The sequence below is a fragment of the Leishmania major genome, chromosome 19 (genome assembly GCF_000002725.2).
Source record: "Leishmania major strain Friedlin complete genome, chromosome 19".
Lineage (NCBI taxonomy): Eukaryota > Euglenozoa > Kinetoplastea > Trypanosomatida > Trypanosomatidae > Leishmania > Leishmania major.
The window spans coordinates 532,918-553,844 of NC_007260.2; the positions used below are offsets into that span (position 1 = coordinate 532,918).

The 20,927-nt window shown below is 61.5% G+C and overlaps 7 protein-coding genes across 7 annotated transcripts; all 7 read left to right on the plus strand.

Moving 5' to 3' along the window:
• Positions 1 to 752: 752 nt before the first annotated feature.
• Positions 753 to 6,476, plus strand: LMJF_19_1240 (conserved hypothetical protein; the record flags this gene model as incomplete). The annotated part of the gene is made up of 1 exon (XM_001682655.1): positions 753 to 6,476. One exon carries the CDS (start codon positions 753 to 755, stop codon positions 6,474 to 6,476), a length of 5,724 nt encoding a protein of 1,907 aa, XP_001682707.1.
• A 1,200-nt stretch (positions 6,477 to 7,676) lies between these two features.
• LMJF_19_1250 (putative peroxisome assembly protein) lies at positions 7,677 to 9,062 on the plus strand (the record flags this gene model as incomplete). The annotated part of the gene is made up of 1 exon (XM_001682656.1): positions 7,677 to 9,062. One exon carries the CDS (start codon positions 7,677 to 7,679, stop codon positions 9,060 to 9,062), a length of 1,386 nt encoding a protein of 461 aa, XP_001682708.1.
• Positions 9,063 to 10,355: 1,293 nt separating this feature from the next.
• LMJF_19_1260 (conserved hypothetical protein) lies at positions 10,356 to 10,871 on the plus strand (the record flags this gene model as incomplete). Its single annotated transcript, XM_001682657.1, has 1 exon — positions 10,356 to 10,871. One exon carries the CDS (start codon positions 10,356 to 10,358, stop codon positions 10,869 to 10,871), a length of 516 nt encoding a protein of 171 aa, XP_001682709.1.
• Positions 10,872 to 11,526: 655 nt separating this feature from the next.
• Positions 11,527 to 12,210, plus strand: LMJF_19_1270 (putative RNA binding protein; the record flags this gene model as incomplete). Its single annotated transcript, XM_001682658.1, has 1 exon — positions 11,527 to 12,210. The coding sequence occupies one exon, from the start codon at positions 11,527 to 11,529 to the stop codon at positions 12,208 to 12,210; it is 684 nt and encodes a 227-aa protein (XP_001682710.1).
• A 749-nt stretch (positions 12,211 to 12,959) lies between these two features.
• Positions 12,960 to 13,793, plus strand: LMJF_19_1280 (conserved hypothetical protein; the record flags this gene model as incomplete). Its single annotated transcript, XM_001682659.1, has 1 exon — positions 12,960 to 13,793. The coding sequence occupies one exon, from the start codon at positions 12,960 to 12,962 to the stop codon at positions 13,791 to 13,793; it is 834 nt and encodes a 277-aa protein (XP_001682711.1).
• A 1,978-nt stretch (positions 13,794 to 15,771) lies between these two features.
• On the plus strand, positions 15,772 to 16,623 carry LMJF_19_1290 (conserved hypothetical protein; the record flags this gene model as incomplete). Its single annotated transcript, XM_001682660.1, has 1 exon — positions 15,772 to 16,623. The coding sequence occupies one exon, from the start codon at positions 15,772 to 15,774 to the stop codon at positions 16,621 to 16,623; it is 852 nt and encodes a 283-aa protein (XP_001682712.1).
• A 1,748-nt stretch (positions 16,624 to 18,371) lies between these two features.
• Positions 18,372 to 20,927, plus strand: LMJF_19_1300 (hypothetical protein; the record flags this gene model as incomplete). The annotated part of the gene is made up of 1 exon (XM_001682661.1): positions 18,372 to 20,927. The coding sequence occupies one exon, from the start codon at positions 18,372 to 18,374 to the stop codon at positions 20,925 to 20,927; it is 2,556 nt and encodes an 851-aa protein (XP_001682713.1).

Sequence of the window (20,927 nt, forward strand, 5' to 3'; positions counted from 1 at the left end):
CGCCTGCTGCACCGCCTATCTGCGCTTCGGTGTGGGACAGATGCCGGCAAGGAGCGCGTGTCGCACCGTTGTAGTGCCGTAGCGGGGGCTGTCGGCCTGGCGTGTGAGACCGGTGGCCGGGTCCGCAATCCATGCAGTCGGCGTCGGCGCCCCCGGCACGGCTGACTTTGCAAGCGTGCCCGCCTCGTCGTTGTACACCAGCTCCCAAGGGCCAGAGACGGGCTGAAGTGAGGGGCGAACGCGACGGGCCAGCAGCACCGGCACCTGTGCCCCCCCCCAATGCGTCGCGATGTGCCATCCTCCACCGCTGTCGGGCCGGTGCGGAGCGCCGTGAGGAGGCAAGCCAGGCTGCTGTGGCTGGGGCCTGTCTTTCAGATGGTCACGCGGGCATGCGGCGCGAAGCAGGTGCACCAGACGTGCGAGCGGGCGCGGGGCACCTCAGCGACAGCAGTTCCGCGGAAGTTCCAGCGGAGCGTATCATTTTTCTCTGTCGGAGTGTTCTCTGACACTCTCGCAAGGCGCAGATGTCTGGCGGACGACCACATAACCACCCCCTCACCCGCACCCCTCCGACCGGCGCGCGTACATCTTCTTCATGCTTGCTCGTTGCGCGCCCCTGCAGCTCTCATGATTGCTGTCCCTCCATGTTGGGCATATTTCGAGCTGGCTTCGGTGTGCGTGTGTACGCATGCACTCGGAAGGGCTTCAACTTTCTGGGACGTTTTTTTCTCGCGGGGCTATCGCTCTGCTCAATGGATGGAGGATGTGACGCAACGCTGCTGTTGAGCCCCCACCACAACCACCACCACACCCCACACGCACACTTTCTCCACTCTTTCTCTTCTCTCTGCCTGCGCACCGCACGCGGATACATCGATATTGAATCGCTATCGGAGTACCTGCACATCGACACACACATACACACACTATCATCCACTCGTGCATGCGTATGGCGGTGGTGGTCCAGCCGATCACCTCGAGCCGCGCCTTGTCTCCCTCCCCCCTCCACACACACACACACGCCTACGCCCACACGCCACTCATACACCGAACTTGTTTTGATGCGTGAAGGGGGGACGAGAGCGATGACGGACAGCAGACACTATATACTGCGTCTGTGGAGCCTGGCGGAGGACATGGTGACACAGAGCGGCAAGCCTCTACAGGCGTTTCTTTTGCTGCACCACGTCTTGACCAAGCCACCCCCGTCGCTGCGGCGTGCGAGTGGAGCGACGACGGACAAGCCTAGCATCAACAGTAGTGGTGTTGGAGCAAGCACAGCCACGCTGCCCACAGCAACAACGTCCGAGGCTGCACTCCCACTGCACGTCACCGCCTTTGATGCCGAGTGGAAGTGCGAAGAACTTGTCACGCGACTGCGTGCAGCCGAGTATCTGCTGCTCGTGGACGTGCCTGCAGCACGCACAGAGGTTTCATCGACAAGTACCGCCGTACCCGCCTCATCGCCTCCGCGTACGCTCAGCTGCACCGCGGGTCTGGAGGCGCTAGAGCTGGCGGAGCAGGTGCTGGCGCCGGTCTTCGCAACGACATCTCTCTCGGTGTCAACTGACACCGTCCCCGGAGCCGCGCCGCCGCCGCCGTATCAGCTGGCGTCTTCCACAGCGTCTTGGTGGCATCAAAAGTGCCGTGTTTCCAACGACTCTGCAGGAGGCGGCGACAAGAGCAGAGGCAGCTGCAGCGCTTCGTACTCCCTCGACGACGTGCTGCGAGAGGTGGCGGACGTGAGCCGAAGCTCCGCCTCCGCGGCTGCCCGCTCGTCCTCTGCTTCCTTGTGGGCGAGCGTTAGCGGCACCGACGCGGGGGTACAGTCGCGGGTGGCGAGCATGTACTTCCTCAATCATGCTACCGTCACAGCCCTAGCCTGGCCGCTCTCCAGCTTCACGCTGGCCTGGCCGATGCGTGAAACAGCTGTAGATGGAGCAGACAGGTCTCACGGTGGAAGCGGGGACGGCGAGCAGCACCTTCTGTTTGGGCCGGCCAGTGACACCATAACGATCGCGGTCTCACTCGTCGTACGCGCGCATGTGCTACAGGCCTTCATATGCCACCGACGCGCTCAGCACAACCGCGCGCTGCAGTGTCTGGCGGAAGCGCGGCAGTGGATCGCGCAGCAGTTTACCGATGCCGCGCGTGCGAGAACCGTGCGGCTCTTGTGGGAAGACCTTCAAGAGCGCTGGACGCCCCCTAGTCCGCCGCCGCCGCCGCCGCCGCAGCAGCAGCAGCAGTCGTCCCGCACGTCTTCATCATCGTCAGCGACTGCCATCTCCGCGGTACAGCTGCCTCCCCTGCCGGCCTTTTATCGGCTGATCGAGCGTTTGATTACGGAGGAGGGCCGTGCCTGCGCTGCCATGGTGCAGGTGGAGGAGTGCAAGGTGCACTACGCCATCCTGCAGGCGTGTGGCTCGCTGCCGCCACCGCCTCCGCTGCCGGTGCGAACCTCCTCGAGTGCCGTGACAACCACCTTCGCCGATGCCAGCGCCCAGATGCAGGCACACACCGTAGACCTGCGCCTGCATTACCGCCGCTATCAAGAGAGTCTCCAGCTTCTGCATGTTTTGTCTCGGGCTTACATGACGGTGGTGCGGTGGGTAGAAGAGGAGGCGCAGGGAGACGTGATGACGGCTACTGCGGCAGAAGCGCCGCCTCCGAGCGGGAGCGTGGACGTGCCGGAGCAAGGCGTGACGTGGCGTGAGGCGCTGCGGTGCGTTCGAAGTCGACTGAGCCCGTTCTGCCTCTGCGCGCTGCAGTACACCTGCAACCGTGCTACTCCAGTGGCACCGCCCGACTTCGCCACGGGCACCGCGGCCACGACAACGACCGCCGACGTCTCCCCGTGCTACGCGCTCGGCTTCGACGTCCGGCTGGCAGCGGAGGTTCTGGGCCTGTACCACTGTCTCAGCTACGTGTACCTGCTCTACCAGCAGTCTGCCGCGGCATCGACGCTGCAGCCGCTTTCCGCGAAGCATCGCGAATCGCTCTCCATCGTTGACCTTATCGCTCGAGGCGCCGGCGGCGGCGGCGGCGGAGCGCAACAACCGTGCAACGTCAGTGCGACGGAGGAGCGCGCGAAGGGCAGGCATGCAAGTCGAGGAGACGGCACGTTTGAGGCGGCCAAGGAGGAGGTGGAGTTCCTGCGGCGCTACCGCAGCGATCCGGCCTACGTGGCGCTCTTCGGCGATCACCGAATCCGTCCTCCAGCACGGCAAGCGCTCTCTTCCTTGGACGCGGCACGCGACACGGACGCTGCAGACGACGCAGACGTACTCTCCATCACCTGCGATTTGGTGCACCGCGCGGTGGAGTACGCTAAGATCAACGCGTTCGTCTTCGGCCAGTGGCGCTTGGGCGACGCCGCCGTAACCGCGACCTTGCGCGCTCCATCTGCCACCAGTGCGAACGTGAAGGGGGAGAAGCGGCTGAAGACGGAGAGCGCTCATAACGACGAGACTGGTGCTGCACGCGATCAGTGCGCAGGGGTGCAGGCCGCTCCACTCCTCCGTTGGGGTGCACCGAAAGATGCTGCAGCAGGCACAGCACCTGCCACCGCACACGAAGCTGCACTGTTATGGTGCCTGGTGGAGTTGGGCCTACGGGATAACTATCCCTTCGCCATTCGATTCCAGCGGGAGCTGAGCGGCGCCCTGTCACGAGTGACCGACGTCACGTATGCCTCTGGCGAGGGTGCGGCAGATCGCGTGACCTCGCCGCCTCAGCTGCCCCAAGAAGCTGCCGAAGGCGAAGTCGTCGTAGGTGGCGCTCTGCCAACGTGCCGTCGGCCTGAAGGCGCATCCCTGCCGGGCATCCGAAAGCACAGCCGCTCGCCGTCACCATCGTCGATGCTTCTGGAGCATCGAGCGTCCCATAGGGCCGCGTCACATCTGCAGCCGCCGCCTTCATGCAACTGGTTGTTTCCTGGCTTCCGCCGAGCCTTGCAGCTCTACCTAGAGCTTGTGACGGTGCTCATGCGATCAGCCGCCACCATGCATGTCACCTCATCCACCGCCGCAACTGGCGCCGAGGAGCTGCAAAGTGCAGCGGCCTTCTCCTCCACAGCGACGTCATCTACGGCACCATCGATCCCCATCCTGCGACTTGGCTTGCACCATGCGGAGCAGCTCATGGCCCAAGTTCTCTTCACCGTCGACGCCGAAATGTTGCACCTGTCAGGCAATACGTGGGGCATTGCTTCTGGTGCGGGTGCGCGGGAGGGTGGCTGCACACGCGTTACCAGCGCCACGGACTACCGAAACGGTAACGGAAAGGGCACCAGCAGCGGCGACGTCAGCCCATCTCACCTTAGGCACCACTTCCTGCTGGCCGATCAGCTGCAGTGCTCCGCCCCGGCGCAACTTCGCGGGCTGGTGCAGATCAAGGCGGCGGCGCTGGTTACCATGGCGCGCCACCACCTCACGCAGCTGTCTCTCGTGCGAGCTGTGCATTACCTCCGCGAAGGGCAGCAGTTTGCTCGCGTTTTCCATCGGCAGGCCAAGTGGACGCTGGTACCGGAGATGCACGTTCTGCTGGCGTGCCTTGCGACGTGTATGAGCCTGCGGCGGCTCCCAGACCTCCCAGAGCCGGCGGTAAAGAAGGGGAGAAATAGCGAGGGCAGAGGCCACTCCGTGAGCAGCGGGGACGGGGAGGCGGCCACTGACGTGGCGCTCGGTACCGCGCATGATGCGCTGTGCGCCTCTGCGCAGGGCTGGATCTCAGCGGAGCGAGCCACATCCATTCACGCCGGCAGTGACGATGGCGCAGCGCCGCACGGGCCGCACTCGCTGAGCGGGCACCACAGCAGCCACGTCGGCAACGGCACCGGTGCGGCGGCCTTTGCTGTTCTCCCGCGAGAGGAGTCCACGGTGGCGCAGGACGTTGGGCTGCCGTACCTGCACCTGCTCGCCGCTGAGCGTGCCGCCTGCACCACCCTGCACTCCCCGCCATCTCTCTCCCTACTCCTCTATATCTTGAAGGCATGGACTGTCTTTCATCTCGTGACCGCAGGCGAAGAGCTAGTCTGGTCGGACGTGGGCTGCAACGTCTCCTCACTGCTCACGACGCCACCGCACGCCCCGACGCCGCCGCCGCCGCCGCAGCAGCAGCAGCAGTCGACGCGCCAGATGAATGGGTCACCATCGATGTTGGCAGCGGTCTCGCGATCACAGGCGCTGAAACCAGCGTCGCCGTCACCGCCTTTTCTGCCGCTTCCCTCACCTTCTCACGCCACCACGACGCTCAACACCACAGTTGAGGATCAGCAGCGTCGCGTGGCGCGACTCGACAGTCTAACATCGACACCGACCAGTACCCCGACGCTGCGCAGCCGACACGCCACGGTGCCGACGGAGATGCACCGCATTCAGCTTGAGCCTGCCATAATGTCAGCCGCCACCGCCCGAGCAGCAGTGCAAGTGGTGAAAGGCGAGGACAATGATGACGAGGGCGGCGGAGAGGGACGCGCCGCCACGGGTGTTGCGTACGTAAATGCAAAGGGGGCCAGCGACGGCAGTGACGACGGGAAGGCCACTCACAGTCCTCAGAACCGCGGCAGCAGCGGCGTCGACAAGAGTAGTGCCGTGAAGTTAGAGAATGGCATTGGCGGTACGCATGCACGAGGCATCTACGCACACTTTCGCGGCGCCTCAGCCATGGCCGCAACGGCTTCATGCCCCGCGGGCGCGCACGTGAGAGCACTCCCGCACACGCAGAGGCACCGCGCCGGTGATGTGCTGCAACGCATGATGGCCGTCCTCCTTGACCACTACGAGACACATGGCGTTTACGCGGCGCCCATAACGGCAGCAGCGCCCTCGCTCTCCACCGAAGCGGAGGGGGCTACCCTTCAGCGAGTTCCTGCCGCTGCGTGGACGCCGCAAAACGTCGTTCTCTTCCGCCTCCTTCGCGGGGCGGTGATGCTGTGCGAAGACAGAGATGAACCGGCAGCGGCGCGGGAGCTGAAAGAAGCCACACACTTTGCGAAGCGGCATCTTGGCGTCCTTCACCCGTACGTGGCCGATGGGCTGGCGCTGCTGGCAAGCGCGTACGCTTCGCTCGATGTGGACGCTGTACCGAGCGGCGATAGCCACACTCACGGCGAGCCCTCCAGCTCCGCCACTTCACCGTCGCCACAGCAGGTGACGGGAGGTGCAGCTCGAACACGGAAGGTAGCGGTGCAGGTCGCCATGCGCTGCAGCTGCATGGCGCTGGCCTCCCTCTACGCAACGTCGGCGGCCAACGGCAGCGATAGCGTCGATGCTGCTGGAACGACGACGGCACAGCAGCCGCAGCAGCAGACGACGCCTTTCTCCACCATCGGAGCACGTCTTCGGGAATGGTGGGGCAGCCAAGTCCTCCACGGCTTGTGTGGCAGCAGCAGCGGTGGGTACAATGCAAATGCGGTTCAGCAACTGCGGCTTCTGTTCGGTTGGCTCCCGGGGTCGGCAGAGTATTGCTTCTCGTAAAAACAGCTGTCTGCGAACAGGTCACGCACGCTCACCCACTCACGTACGTCACCGACACCAATCTTGTGAGTTGATTCCGTCACTTTCCGGGAGCGTTGATCACTCTGCAGTTGTATATGTGTGTGTCTCTGGAATGCAGTCTGCGTGCACTCGCAGCGACTCACCTACGCGTGCATGTGCACGTCCGCGCCAGGGCCAGCGCTGACTGACAGCTTCGCCGGTTCTCCCTCCCCCCCTCCCCCTTCACCTTGCTTTCCTCTTAAGTTTGATGTGTTTCTCTTCTTGAGTCGCCCTTGATCCACTCGTCCGCAGTGCTGGTGCTGCTGTAGTGGCTATTGTTGCTGTTGTGGCCACCCCAGCAACGGCGGCAGCAGGGTGAACACGCAAGAAGCGGAAAGACTCCACGAGGTGAAGGACATCAGGTACGTCCGCTTGTTTCGTTGGCTGCGGCCGGACCCCACCCACACCCACACACACACACACACGCACGCACACGCTGCCCTCTATTTTCTCGCCTCACTGTTTAGCCAAAGAAAAGCGTGCCAAGATAGCTGATTTCGAAGAACCAAGCTCGACAATGCGAAGACAGCAAGCTCTTCCCCGCCCCCCCCCTCCCCCCTCCGACCTGTGTATGTGTGTGTGGGGGGGAGGCGGGGTACATTCGCTGCCTCACTTGGCTGGTGGTCGTCGTGCACATACACACACACACTACCCGCCCACCCTCCTCACCCTCACAAACTGAAGCGCACGGAGTGGGGTGGACTTGTTTTTTTTTTTTGAATGCCAGTGAGAACCCCGTCGATCCCCTATGTCGTGCTGTTCTGCTTTCCTCTCACTGCACACCTGGCTCACCCACCCCCTCCCCGCTCCCGCCACCAACACGAACGGCATCGTCACCACCCCTCAGCTTTTATAAACGGGCATGCATGCACACCCCAATCTCGGCTCTTCTCCGACAGGGTCCCGCGTGCGCTTCTTTGTCCTTTGTCTCGCCCCTCCGCCACACATATCCACACACACACACACACACTTCTCCACCCATTTGTGAGCAGACACCTGTAGCCATCCCATACCCTGTGCTAAGTAGCGCACGCTCGCATAAGCTCTCGTCCTCTTCATCTTCGGACACACACACACGCCGTCAACACTCCCTCCCTCCCTCCCCCCACTCCCCCATCATTGAAGGAGCGCGCGGGCACAATGTTCGAGAGCAACCTCCTCTCGCAAATCAACACCGCGTCACCGCTGCCGACAGTGGTTGAGGTGCAGTTCACCACCAGCATCAACCAGTCCCTCTACAAGGCATTCCAGTTTGCGCACACGCTGCTCGCGGAGAAGAGTGACCGGGCGGCTGTGCTGCTGCCTTGGAGTGATGAGATATATTTGGCTGTGTCGGGGATGCTGGAGCGGCTGATGCTGGAGCACGCCGACACCACCTTCTCCGAGATGATATTTGCCCTGCGTCGCGCGGAGGTCGACGGGCCGCTCGCCGCTGCCCCGCCACTGTCCTCGTCATCCGCCGCTGCATCCGGGCCATCGTCACCAGGCCGCAGGCCTGGTGCGCGTAGTCGGTACCTTCGCTGGCTGCTGCTGGGGCCACCACCGGTGACCACTCCGGAAGAGCGCGCCATGAACTTCATCAACGACGGTGTCTCCTCGCAGCTGCGCGTTCACGCGAGCGCACCGGCAGATACCGCCGTCGCGGCGATCGCGTCGCCGGACATGGCGACGCCCACTCCACTCATGGATGCTGTCGCCACAGACGCGGCGGAGGCTGTGGGGAACGCGGCGGAGGCCGCGGCGCTCTCGCAGCTGAAGTCCGTCGAGCTTCTCAAGGCGGAGCACGCTCCGTACGGCTACCTGCGCTTCAAGACACTTAGCCGTCGCAACAAGGTCATCTCCCTCCTCCTCTTGACGCTCAAGCCTTACCTGGAACGAAAGGCGGAGCAGTGGTACGTGCGCAACACCGACACTTCCGTTGACGCCGTCGCCATGCGGAACGCTTATGCTTACCGCTACCCGCACCGAGCGGCCCTCTTGCACTTCCTCGCGAAGTACGTCTACCCGATCTACCACGTCATGAAGCAGGGGTCACGGTTCCTGTATATGATGTGCTTCCTGCTGGAGATGACACCCTACACGTCGCCGCTGCATCGTGTCTTCGGCATCGCGCTGCGCCGGAGTACCCTCGAAGACTCGCTTGCAACGGGCCCCCGTGCGCAGCGCGCGCTGCTTGTCGCGCGGGTCGTGCTGATCCTCGTCTTCTGTGGCTTTCGGCTGCTGGACTTCACACGGAACGCTGACGGGGCATCCTCGCCACGTCAGATCCGGGAGGAGGGGCTTCCGATTCCGCCGCCACCAGTGCTTGGCAGCGACGTGCCGCTGCCAGAGGACCGAAGTAGCCTTCCGAAAGCTGGTGAGTGCCCCGTCTGCCGCAGACACGTTACGAACGCGGCGGTCTGCCTCACCAGCGGCATCGTGGGCTGCTACCCTTGCCTGCAAGGGTACGTGCGAGAGCAACGAACGTGTCCTGCCACGCACCAGTCGATGGGGGTGGAGCAGATCCGCCGAGTTTTCGAGTGCTAAGGTGCGGCGGTACCTGAGAGGGAGGAAGAGGTGGCGCGCACGCAGGTGGGGGAGAACAGGAGCGAGCAAAAGCTGAGCCAGGGGGAGAGCTCGAAGCGGCTAGTTCGCTGGTGTTTGCCTTTAGCCACTGTGCAGATGTGCTGTGTGTGGCGATGTGCCCTCCTGTAGAGCTCACATGATTATCATAAAGGGGGGGGCCGAGATGTGCCGTGGTCAGAAGCAGAGCGTGTCTGATGGCGCCTGCCACCATCACGCCCTCCACCCATCTTCGTGTATGTCAGCACTTCTCCTTCGTTGTTTGCTGTGCTATTAGTGATTCCTCTTCAACTTTTCCGTGTGTATCTCTTCGGTGCCGGCTGGCTCCCTCCTCCCCCCACCACCACCACCACCTTTCTCTCTCTCGGTGGGTAAAGGCTGAAGTCGCCACCCAACATCGACGTTGGTGCTGTGGAGCGTGCTCACTTTGCCCTTCTGTAGGTGTGCGTTATTGGATCAGTTTCTGTTGTGTGTCAGGGCATGGGCGGGGGGGGGAGTACCGTTGAAGAGGACTCCTGCCGATGTTTGTCACTACGTCGCCCGAGCCTGCGCTGCGCCTGCACAGGCGCCGCTGTGCGTGTGTGTGCGTGTGTGTGTGTGAATGCATACTTGGATGGGAATGCAAGCCCCAGTACGAAAAAGGAAAGAGACGTGTTTTGACAGGCACTTCTGCGCGTGCCACGACATTACGCTCCTTCTTTTTCGCATCAAGAAGCTTCCAGATTCCGCCACAAGCACGCCAGCAAGCGGTAACGCAGACAGCTGCCGCAGCAGCTCGCCCACCACGGCAAAGACCCGGGCGTCTTGGGCGAACGGTCCTGCCGACGAATCGCACGACATGAAGCAACACACCAAAAAAAAAAGGAAAGGAGCTGTCGCGTAGCCTGTTAGGCTCCCCCGCACCATGTTGGACACCCGCGCGTGCGCGTATGTGCTCGTGTGCTGATAAGCCCAGGCATCACGCCCGCCTTGTGCCAGAGCCTTCGTTCGCGAGTGGAGGCAACCAACAAGACGTCTGTTACGTTGCCCATGACTGCCGCTGCTCTCCCAGGACACTCGCTCTCCGCCCAACCGCCCTCTCCCACTCTGTTTGTTTTTTCGGGACACACACACATATATATATACGCATGTGTGCATCACTCTGCGTCTTTCATCTGCGCATCGACGACACTGGTAGAGTGAGGTGCGGAAACAACGCCGAGAGAGCGATAAAAAAGGGCGTGGAACTCCTGCCTTGAGGTTCGTCTGCCGTTGTCAATGTCAGCGATGGGAGGCATCAAGGGTGGCGTAGGCAGCTTCCTCCTCCGTCGTACAGCCGCGAAGAGCATCCGCCAGAAGCACTTCACCGGCCCGCAGTTCTACAAGCGCAAGACCTTCAACTTCCCAATCGGCCACCATCAGCTTCACCGTCGCGTTGCCCCGGCTCTGCAGACTGGGTCACCGACACATCAGCGGGAGCATCAGCGCTACGCTCACCTCCCGGGAGATGCCCGCACACGTCCGAGTGAAGACTTCACCTTCTCCCGTTCGCCCTCGCCTCGCGTTAGCGGACGGAGTCGGCAACGGGTAGACAAGGCCATGTACGCCTGGGCGAAGCGTGGCTCGCTGCAGCTCTACCAGATGGGTGGCAAGCGCGAGACCTTTGCGTGCTACAGGTGCGGCTACCCGGTACGGAGCGCTCTCGTCGCCATCAAGGACGATAACTGGGATTACCGCATGTGTTACAACTGCTACACAAAGACCGTGGACACCGGGATGGAGAGAAACACGTAGGAGGGCTGACGCTTCTGGTGCGAGTCTGTGTGGCGGCTTTGTGCGCCGATTGCCCCCACACCCCCTTCCTCCGACTGTCTCATCACATACTCTAACCGGCACACTTCTGGATTACCTCTAAAAAGACCTGCAGGACTTGCATGGAAAGCAGCAGTCGCGGGCGCGCCGAACGTTCGCCTGTGCGCGGATGCCAACACCCTGCATGGCCTCTCGCGCACCTCGGTCCTGGTGCCCGCGTACAGCTCCGTCCTCATCGACTACGGAGAGAGCGGGCGAGCGAGCCAGAGGAAAGTCGACAGCGCATCTGCTGCGGCGACGACTGCGCAGCCGCTGGGAGGGTGGATGGCGGCATCAAAGCCGCCGATCGCCCCTCACTGCTGTTGTTGCTGGCCCTCTACGCGAGTGGCCGCTTTCTCTCTTGCCGACGGTCTCGTGATGATCTTCAGTGACCAGCCTTTCACTTATTCTTCTTGGTCCTCCTCTCGCCTCCCTTGTGAGCCGGTCATCACGCACCCGCACCCGCACACACGCAGGCGCGACGGTTTGCGAAGCACCAAGACCACACACGAACGAAAGGAAGCCAGTTTTGGACCACAGCGTCGCTGTCTCCTCGCGTAGAAGAAGCGCGCACATAACACGGCCTCCGACCCTATCTATGGCGGACTACAACGCAGCAGGTGCCGACACGGCGGTGGTGGACGACAACGTGCCGCCAGGCATCACGACGAAGCAGGACGAAATCATCCAGTACGTGGCCAAGTACGTGGTCGCATCGTGTGACGGGGCGCGATATCAAGACAAGGTTCGCACGCGCACAAAGCATAACCCGTACTTCGATTTCCTCAACGCCAAGCACCCGTACCACCAGTACTACCAGTACCTCCTCGAGTCCTACCGGCACTGGATGCGCAATAGCGAGGCAGTCGGGGCCGGGACGTGGGGCGGCGGTGTCGATGCGACGCAGGGCCAGGGGCAGCAGCAGCAGTGGAACGAGGAAGACTACTACCAGTACTACGGCGCCTACGCTGGACAGGCGAGTGGCATTGAGTTTCAGGGCAACGCCGCTGGTCAGCTTGGCGAGGGAAGCAGCTATGTGGACGCATCTAGCTCCGCGCACGCGCGGAACGCCAGCAGCGGCGTCGATCCCACCTCGTACGAGTCGGAAGCAGTCACTGCCACGGGCTATGGCGCTGGCTACGACCCCTCGGCGGTAGACCCGGAGCCGGCGCAGGTGGCAACGACTGCAGGCGGCGGCGAAGCTCAGGCCGAGGAAGACGAAGACGACGAGTACGAGCTGGTCATGGAAAATGGGCAGTGGGTGTCGCGCAAGCGGATGTAGCTGCACCGCCTTTCATGGCCTTGGCTCTCTCCATCGGCGTGCGGGACGACATGTATGTGTGGTTGGTGGTCGCCCGTGCGAAGGGATAGCAGAAGACATGTGGTGAGGGTTTTTGGTTTGTCGAAGCTGGGCAAAGGAGGAGGTGCGAGGTAAGGCGCTCGCCCACCCATCAGCACCACCGCCTGCCTCCTCTCTCTCGTACCTTTTCTATAAAGTAACCCGAGTAATCGAAACGAAAGAAAGGGGGTGCAGGCCACTGTGGCCAGCACTCCACAGGCACGAACATATATGCTAGCACTTGCTTGAGTGTCTCTTAGTGATGCCCCTCGGCGTCTCACACGCACCTTGTATGAGGCCGTGCAACGCGCCGAACCAGGCGCATCATCATCGGGTGTTGCAAACCCGATAACCCTCACCCCCTCCTCTGCCTCCTTGATACGTCGCTGCAACTTGTGACAAGGACCTTGTTATTCGTACTGCTGGTGGCGCGCCTCTGAACGCATCCCTGTGTGCTCTCTTCTTTTCTCCTCCTCTCGCTCAACCATCCATCTGCAGCGACGGCATCCGTCACAAATCCATCTCTACACGTGTGTGTGTGTCTGTGTCTTGCGTTTCCGTTCTTGCTCGGTGTTTTGACTCGTGCGCACCGAAAAAGCACTCGAGCGGCAGTGTGAGATCATCGCCGTCATCGTCACCGTCCATCTCCTCCATCCACAGATCACCTCCTCGACTCTCTTGTCATTGCACCAATGGGCACTTGCCCGTCCATCTCTCAGTCCGAGGTCGGTATCGTCGAGACCTGTGGCCGCTTCTCCTACACTGCCGACCCCGGCATCCACTGCCTGTGGTGCGGCTCCGTTCTCGTTCGCCGCGTTACTCTTCGCCTGCAGGAGTATGAGCTGAAGGTGGAGTCGAAAACAAAGGACAACGTGTTTGTGACGCTATCGCTCGTCATACAGTACCAAGTGTCCCCTGACAAGCTCGCCGAGGTGTACTACGCATGCGACTCGTCGCTGCAGTGCATGCGGGACTACGTCCTGAACTCGATTCGAGCGAAGATCCCTCTGTACAAGCTGGAGGCGCTGTACGTCGAGCGCGGCACCATCTCGCAGCAGCTAAAGGATGAGGTCGACGCGATCATCGGCACCTATGGCATCGAGATCGTGTCCGCCCTCATCTCCGATATTGACCCTGGCGCGGAGATCACGAAGGCGATGAACGAGGTGCAGAAATTTCAGCGGCTGCGCGTCGCCTCCGTGGACGCGGCTGAGACAGAAAAGCTGAAGCGCGTGCGTGCTGCTGAGGCTCGGTGCGAGGCGCGTCGCCTCTCCGGTGAGGGTCTCGCCGAGCAGCGCAAGGCCATCGTCGCTGGTCTGATGCATTCCATCGAGGACGTGCAGAGTGAGGTGCGCGACTTGACCTCCAACGACGCAACAAACATGCTGCTGATGAACCAGTACTACGACACGCTGCAAGCCATCGCCGCAAACAGCAGTTCAAGTGTCATTATGTTGGAGTCGAACGGCGGGCTGGAGAAGGTGGCGGCGCAGCTGCGCCAGGGTGTGACGCACATGATGCGGTGAGAGCGAAAGAGGGGGAAAACACGGCTGCGGGCTCACGCCACATCTCTCTCTCTCTCTCTCTCGTCACTTTCGAAGTCGGCGCTCGTGGGAGCTCGCACGCTTACGCATTTTCTCTTTGTTCTTCTGTCACGTGCGATGCGTCGTGCTGTTGTTGTGTTCGTTTGTTGTTGGTGCACCTCTGCATGTACGTCTGTCTGTCTGAGACGAAGGGGGCGAGGAGGAAGGAGGAAGTGGAGCTGTAACGTTCGCGTATTACGCATCCTGCCGCTGTCTCGCCCTCTGTCTCTGTGTGCGTGTGCGTGTGTGCCTTACCGTGTACAATTGGTGTTGCGCCATGGATGCACCTGTGTGAAGAGTCGACGGTGAGGAGAGGAGCGGCACCTCTGTGTGCCGGCGTGCAAACGGATCGCCTCACTCGTGGTGGTCGTCGTCTGCGGTGGCGTGTGCGGCTGTTCTCGTTGTTGTCGCTCTTGTAGTCGCGTCCTTTTCCCTCGCTCTCACTGGCGCATCGCGGCAGCATCACTGCCGACGTGTCGACACACACACACACACACACACGCACGGAGCATGCAGACTCACCACTATGAAGGCTACGAAGGGAACGAAAAAGAAAAGGCAAGGAAGACTGGCGTGCCACGCATCGACTTAGACACGCACCCATCATGCGCGTGCTAACGCATATCGTCCACCACCACCACCACCTTTTTTGGGTGTGTTTGACTACCATGACGCTGCTCGCATCATACACGTTGTTGTTCTTGTCGTGCCTGCTCCCATCGCTTCACCCTCGGGTATGCGCTGGGCAGAAGGTGGGCATGTCCGTTCCTCTTCTATATATATATATATATATACATGCTCTTTTGGGCGAGGTGCAATTCTTCCGCTCACGCACGCACGCAGACATGCAAGCCGCCTCATATCTGTATTTATATCGCTGTTCATTGTATCGGTATGGCCGCCTGTGTGTCTGCGTGGCTTCCCACGGCAACGGAACGAAAACATATAAAAAAAAAACGCCAAGCTTTCATGTGGATACAAAGGGCGATCGATATGGAGAGAGAGCAAGGGGGCGAGCCTTTCCGTTGACTCCGTCCCCGCAGATGACGGTGGCATGAAGCGCCTCCTCCTCTGTGCAGCGCCTGCTTCCCAAAAGCTGTCGAAGGACACAAATCGAGCGTGTAAGGAGAGAGGGGGCGGTCGAGAAAGGGAGAGTCGCGCATGCGAACCCGAGAGATGAGAGTGTCTTTTTGACGCATGGAAGCTGAGCTATGCTCCCATCCCCGCCCCAACCCCGGTTCTCTGCACTTCTGCCTCTTTTCCCTTCGAACCTTGACTGCCTCCCCGCTGCCACCCCTCACTTGCATGAGGAACACCTCTGGCACTGGCTATGGTGGGCGCGCTTGAAGAAGCTTTGACGATGTCCTGCCTTTGACTGCTTCTTTTCTCTATGGATACCACCTTCATCATCCTTACCTCCTCTGTTCTTTTATTTCTTGTTTAAATTTTCTCTCTCTGCGCGGTCGCCCATCTCCGGCCGCGTTGTTGCCTCGCATCTCATCTGCTGCGCATGCGCGTCTACTTCGCAGGCAACTCAGCCCTATCGTCCTCCCTCCCTCCCACCCTCCTCTCCGCACGCGCCATTTTGATTTTTGCTCGTCTTCGCGCCCTTTCTGTTGCCAACATAAATCCGCGCTTGTTGTTGTTCGCTCGGCTGTCCTCGTGACTTTCCCTGCTGTGAGTGTGTGTGTGTGTGTGTGACGTGCGCGTGTGGGTCGCCGCACCTCCCTCCATCGGTTGGTCGTGTCGTCTCTCGTCGAGTTTCGTGTCGTCTGTGTCCTTGTGTTTGCTTCAGCTGTGGCTCGCTCGGCTTTCTGTTACGCCTGGACCGCCTGCGCGGCTCGCCCCCGCCGCTCTCCCTTCCGCCTTTCTACTCGCATGTGTGCGTGCTCACCCTGCTCGTGCCTGCTCGACGAGGAAAATGACCTTCTGCGGCTTTGGGTGCGTTTCGACGTCGGAGGTCGGCATTATCGAGAACTGCGGCAAGTTTGACCGTACTGCCGACCCGGGCTGCTTCTGCATAGTTCCGTGTGTCGAGTCGGTGCGCGGTGTCGTCTCGCTCAAGGTCGCCATCTCCACCGTTCGGGTAGAAACCAAAACACGCGACAACGCGGTCGTCAACATTGAAACCCGGTTGCACTACAAGGTCATCGCCGAGTGCGCCGAGGATGCCTTCTACCGCTTCTCGAACCCCTCAGAACAGATTGCGAGCTTCGCCGCCAGCGTAGTGCGTGGCGAGGTGCCGAAGTACACGTTGGATGAGCTGTTCCTCATGTCTGACGAAATCAAGAAGGTGGTCAGTGCCGAGCTGACCGAGAAGCTGCGCGGCTTCGGCTTCTCGCTGGAGAGCACGCTGCTCACCCGCATCGAGCCAAGCGCGAGTGTGAAGACGGCCATTTCGCAGACGCAGATCAACGCGTACCGCCGCACGGCGGCTGAGCACGAGTCGGAGCTGAATAAGATTTTGGCGGTGAAAGCGGCCGAGGCAGATTACGAGGAGAAGAGACTCTCCGGTGTAGGCCTCGCCCAGGAGCGTCAGGCGATTATGAAGGGCCTGAAGAGCAGCATCGAGTCTTTCGTGAACGCCGTGCCGAGTATGCGCGCGAAGGATGTTATGAACCTGCTTCTGCTGAACCAGTACTTTGACGCCATGAAGGAAGTGGGCTCTGGGAAGTCGAATAAACTCATCCTGATGCCCAATACGTGCGGTGCGGCCCCGAACTTCATGGCCGATCTCGTGGCGGCACAGGCCGGGGCGGCGAGGATGATGTGATGATGGTGAGCCACTGGACGCCAAAACGCCCGGGCAATAGAGAGAAAAGGAGCTGCGTGAGATGGAGAAAAAGAAGCGAACAAATTTGCATCGTGTGCTACGAGAGAGCGGTTAGGCGAAGGCGAGAGGGTCGGGGGGTCAGGGGCTCATGCAGAGTGGGAAGGACGGGCCTCGTGCCAATTCGCAACATGGAGATAGGAATAGGCAAGCAGCGGCGCACGCAGAGGGCTCACGGTGCGTTTTCCCCTTCTCTTCGATTACGATTCGCTTTCTTTCTTTGTTTTGCTTTCACATCTCGCTCTCTCTCTCTTTCTCTGTGTGTATGTGTGTGTGTCCCCTCGCTCTAGACGGTGCCGCCCTCGTGTGCTGCCTCCTCAGCGTACCCTTTCATTGTATATCTTCTTGTTTGCGCGCACGCTCTCCGTGGCATGTCTTGATCGCTAGCGTCGATACCACACGAAGAGCGAAAGGGCAAGAAGAGCAGAAGCGAAGGTTGTCGGTAGTGTCGTTTCCCGCCTACCCCAACCCCCGGACAGCCCTGGCGTTTGTGTAGCACATCGCCGCATCCTCCCCCCCCCCGCTGCCTTCCTCATACCCCCCCCCTCTGACGTTTCCGCTCAAGTGCTACCTCGGCACGCACGCGCCGACAAGAGCATGCAGCGGTGCGCCGTCATTCCTTGAGTTCTGTCACTGAGACTACGAGGCAATCATTCTGAAGCGACAGCAGCTGCTGCAAACGAGGAAAGGGGATGCAGACGGTGCTTTCTGCATGTCGCCGGCTTGTGTGCGTACATGTGAGCGGGCTGGTGCGAGTGCCGGTACGCCTGTTCGCGTGACGGTGTTGAGCAGATCCCTTTACGCCATCAAGGCTCACAGCGGACGTGTGTGTGTGTGTGTGTACGTGCGCGCCTGTCTGCTCGTCTGCCCTGTACGACTCGGTGAGTTTTCATGTGTGCATCACCTGCGCAGCACCGTTCGCGAGTGTTGTGTTGCATGCACAGGCACACGTGTATATATATATATATATATATATATATATAGATATATATATTGTAGGGCGTTGCGCCGACATTCTTTTTCGTTGCTTTTCTTTTTTCTGGCGTCTTCCTCCCTCCCTCCCTCTCTGTGTGCGTGTGCGTGTGTTCGCGTAAGAACTTGCAAGTGCGGTTGTCTTTGCCCCTCTACCTCCTCCTCCTCCTCCCCTCTCTCTACACACATGCACACATACACACCGCACCCGGCACCCGGCACCCTGCGGTCGCGTCCAGCGTTCCGCGTCATGAGCTTTTCGGTCTGTTCGCCTATGAGTATGTCTATCGAGAAGATGTCACGCGCGCATAAGCATGTCGCGCCCTGGTCTGTCCCATCAAAGGCTCCTAGTCACTGTGGCGACTCCAAGGTGGGAAGCATCCGTCTGCGCTGCATCGAACGCAGACACGCTCACTGCCTCTGTGCGGCAGCCGGCTCCCCTCGCTTCTGTACCACCACCGCCACGGCCACCATCTGATGTGAGTTTGACTTCCCTCTTGCTCACCTCGCCTCTCTCGCGCCGACCACTTCTCGAAAAGACCTCAACCGCATCAGCCACCTCGCCCCACCGCCCCACCTCGCGCATCACCACCACCGTCAGGCCCCCTCCCCCTCACTGCGCTGCGCGGACACCTGCCTGGACTCAGACACGCATACGCACGGGACCGGCCCTTTTATACGACCCCCGCCTTCTCTTTACCGGTTCTCCGCCACTCGAGATGCCCTTCCACGCCCACGCTGGTCAGCACCTCCTCCGGGAGACAGCAGCTATGGGTCTGCCGGAGCTGCTTGTCCCGCCCTTTGAGTGGCCGCTCGTCATCACAGCGTTGGACGTGCTCGAGAGTACGAATTGCGCATCAGTGCAGCCGCCCGCCGCCGACGTGAACGATGTTGCCACCACTTTCGAGGACATCCGCGGTGATGTCATGGAACCGGAGTGCGTTGCTGCGCCGTGGGAGGCGCAGCGCCACCACCGGGGTGCACTGTGCTGTCTGGTTCAGCAGCTCGCCGGTCCGCAATTTCGGGTTCTGCCATGGGACCTGGACGCTGTGCAGCAGTGCGTGGTCGCCTCCACTACCCCATCGCGTGGGCCGCCCCTGTCGCTGTCAGCGCTGCGGCCTCGCCGTGTGTTCCTCGCGGAGAGCACCGACTTCGCCGGTCGCGGGTGCGTCGTGAAACTGCTCCCTGCGCCTGCCCCGCGGCGCAGCCATGCACACTTGGGGGCGATCTCGAGTGCGACTGACCTGCCAACCCCTGGCTGTCCCGCGCTCACTCAGCGATGGTCCCCGTACTGCCCGGTAGAGGAGCCCGCAGTAGCAGGGGAGGTGGCTGCTCTTCTTCACCTTCGGACTGCTGCCTCACCTCGCGATGGCCGTGATGGGGTGCTCGGGCGACGAGTTCTCGAAGCACATCCCAACGTCGTCACCTTACTTGGAGTAGTCACCGCCGAGGAGAGGGTGTGTCGCTGCAGGTACGCCGGCGGCATCGAAACGCCGATAGTCACGGCGGCGATGATGCAAGGAGCAGGTCCTGTCGCAGGTGGCGATCCCGCTGCTGCTTCCCTCTGCCAAGTGCGCGCAGTACTGTTGGAGAACGTCTCCGGTGGTGCGTGGTGCGACTTCCTCGCCACCTACGGCAAGTTTGTGACGCCTGTATGTGTCATGCGCTGGTTCAGGGACGTGGTTACTGGCCTGGCGCACCTCCACAGCCGCTCTATCGCCCACGGCAACCTCACGCCGGCCAACCTTCTGGTGCGGCTGACAGCTGCTGGGCCGCAAGGCGTCTGTGGGGGCCCGGGCGCCGCCGCTCAGGGGTACGACTGCGTGAAGGCGCTGCTGGAAGGGCTGGCACCCTCGGCGGACATCGTCGAGATCGCGGGCGCCAACGGCTCTGCTGTGGTGCGGAGCGAGCAGATGATCGTCTCAGCGCTGCTGGAGAGAACGCAGCTGGTTCTCAGCGGGTTCCGCTGCGCGGCGCGGCTGAGAAATGACGACGGCGGCTGGGCTGCTGCAGAGACGGAAGACGATGTGCTTTGGGGACGCAGTGCTGCGGACAAGGGTCAGCGCTCACTGCGGACAGAATCTCGCCAACCCCGCGCAGATGAGGTGGGCGTATGTGCTGCTGCTGCGGATCTGTGGAACGCGGCCTTTGCATTCTACCTGCTGCTTGTCGGCGGCGCGACGGCGGTGGCTCGCGGGTGGGGTGCACTCGCGACGTCTGACACTGGTGTGGGCGGAGCTGCGACCCCGGAACATCTGCGTGGTTTTGTTGCGAGCCGCCTACCACGGCTGGTGAGGATGCGGTTCCCAGGAGCGTTGTCAAAGGGCCCGGTGCAGAGTGTGGACGGTAGGAGCGAGAACGCCTGCGAAGTGGCGCCGGGCTACGCGGGCCCGGAGATGGTCGCACGCCTCGCATCGCACACTGACGCATCAGGTGCCACGCCGCCTCTCCACGCAGCCCAAATGGGATTGCAGCTGCGTCTGCTGTGGACGGCGCTTCCCCGCGAGTTTCTCGAGATTCTGGACAATATCTTGCAGGGCGACAGGGATGCCGCCAACCGGCAGACGGCGGCAGAAACTGTGCGCCTTGTAGACCAGATAATGGCTTCGCCGCCAGTGCTGCAGCGGTGCATCGTATGTGTCGTACCCCCGCCTGCACTACTGCTGGAGCAATGGCTGGACTACCTGCGGGACTCATGGAGTGACTCCTTCGTGTGCCACCCGATGGCGCGCATGCCTCTGGCGCGCGCACTGCAGGATGCGGCTACTCGCATGCTGTGTCTGCGCGTCACAAGTGGTGTATGTAATGCGACTCCGCGATGGCTGCAACTGGCCAGCTGGCGAGCCCGTCTGCTCGAGCTCGAGGGCTTACTCAAGCAGCCAGCGGAGGTGCTGGAGGAGTGGGCGGCGGTGAGCAACAGTGCGCTCCTTCTGCAAAGCGCGCTGAGATGGGTGTCTCAGTGCCGAGCCGGTACCCCCCAGCTGGAGCTGCCGCGCGCCGACGTCACCATCCTCTTGGGCAACAGCGTGCTCCGTGCCCTGAATGAGGTCGCATTCGCCTATGAAGAGCAACCCGACAGAAGTCGCGGCACCTCTCTCGGTTTCCACGACGCCTTTCGGTGCTTCGTTGCGCGCTGCGTCGCGGGCGGGCAGCCATCGCCGCCACCACTCCTGGAGGAACTTATCCTCCACGTCGTCATGGCGGTCTGTTCCCACCTGCCACGCACCTTCGACGCGCGAGAGGACCGCCTTGCGTGCAAGTACGTGCGGGGTTGA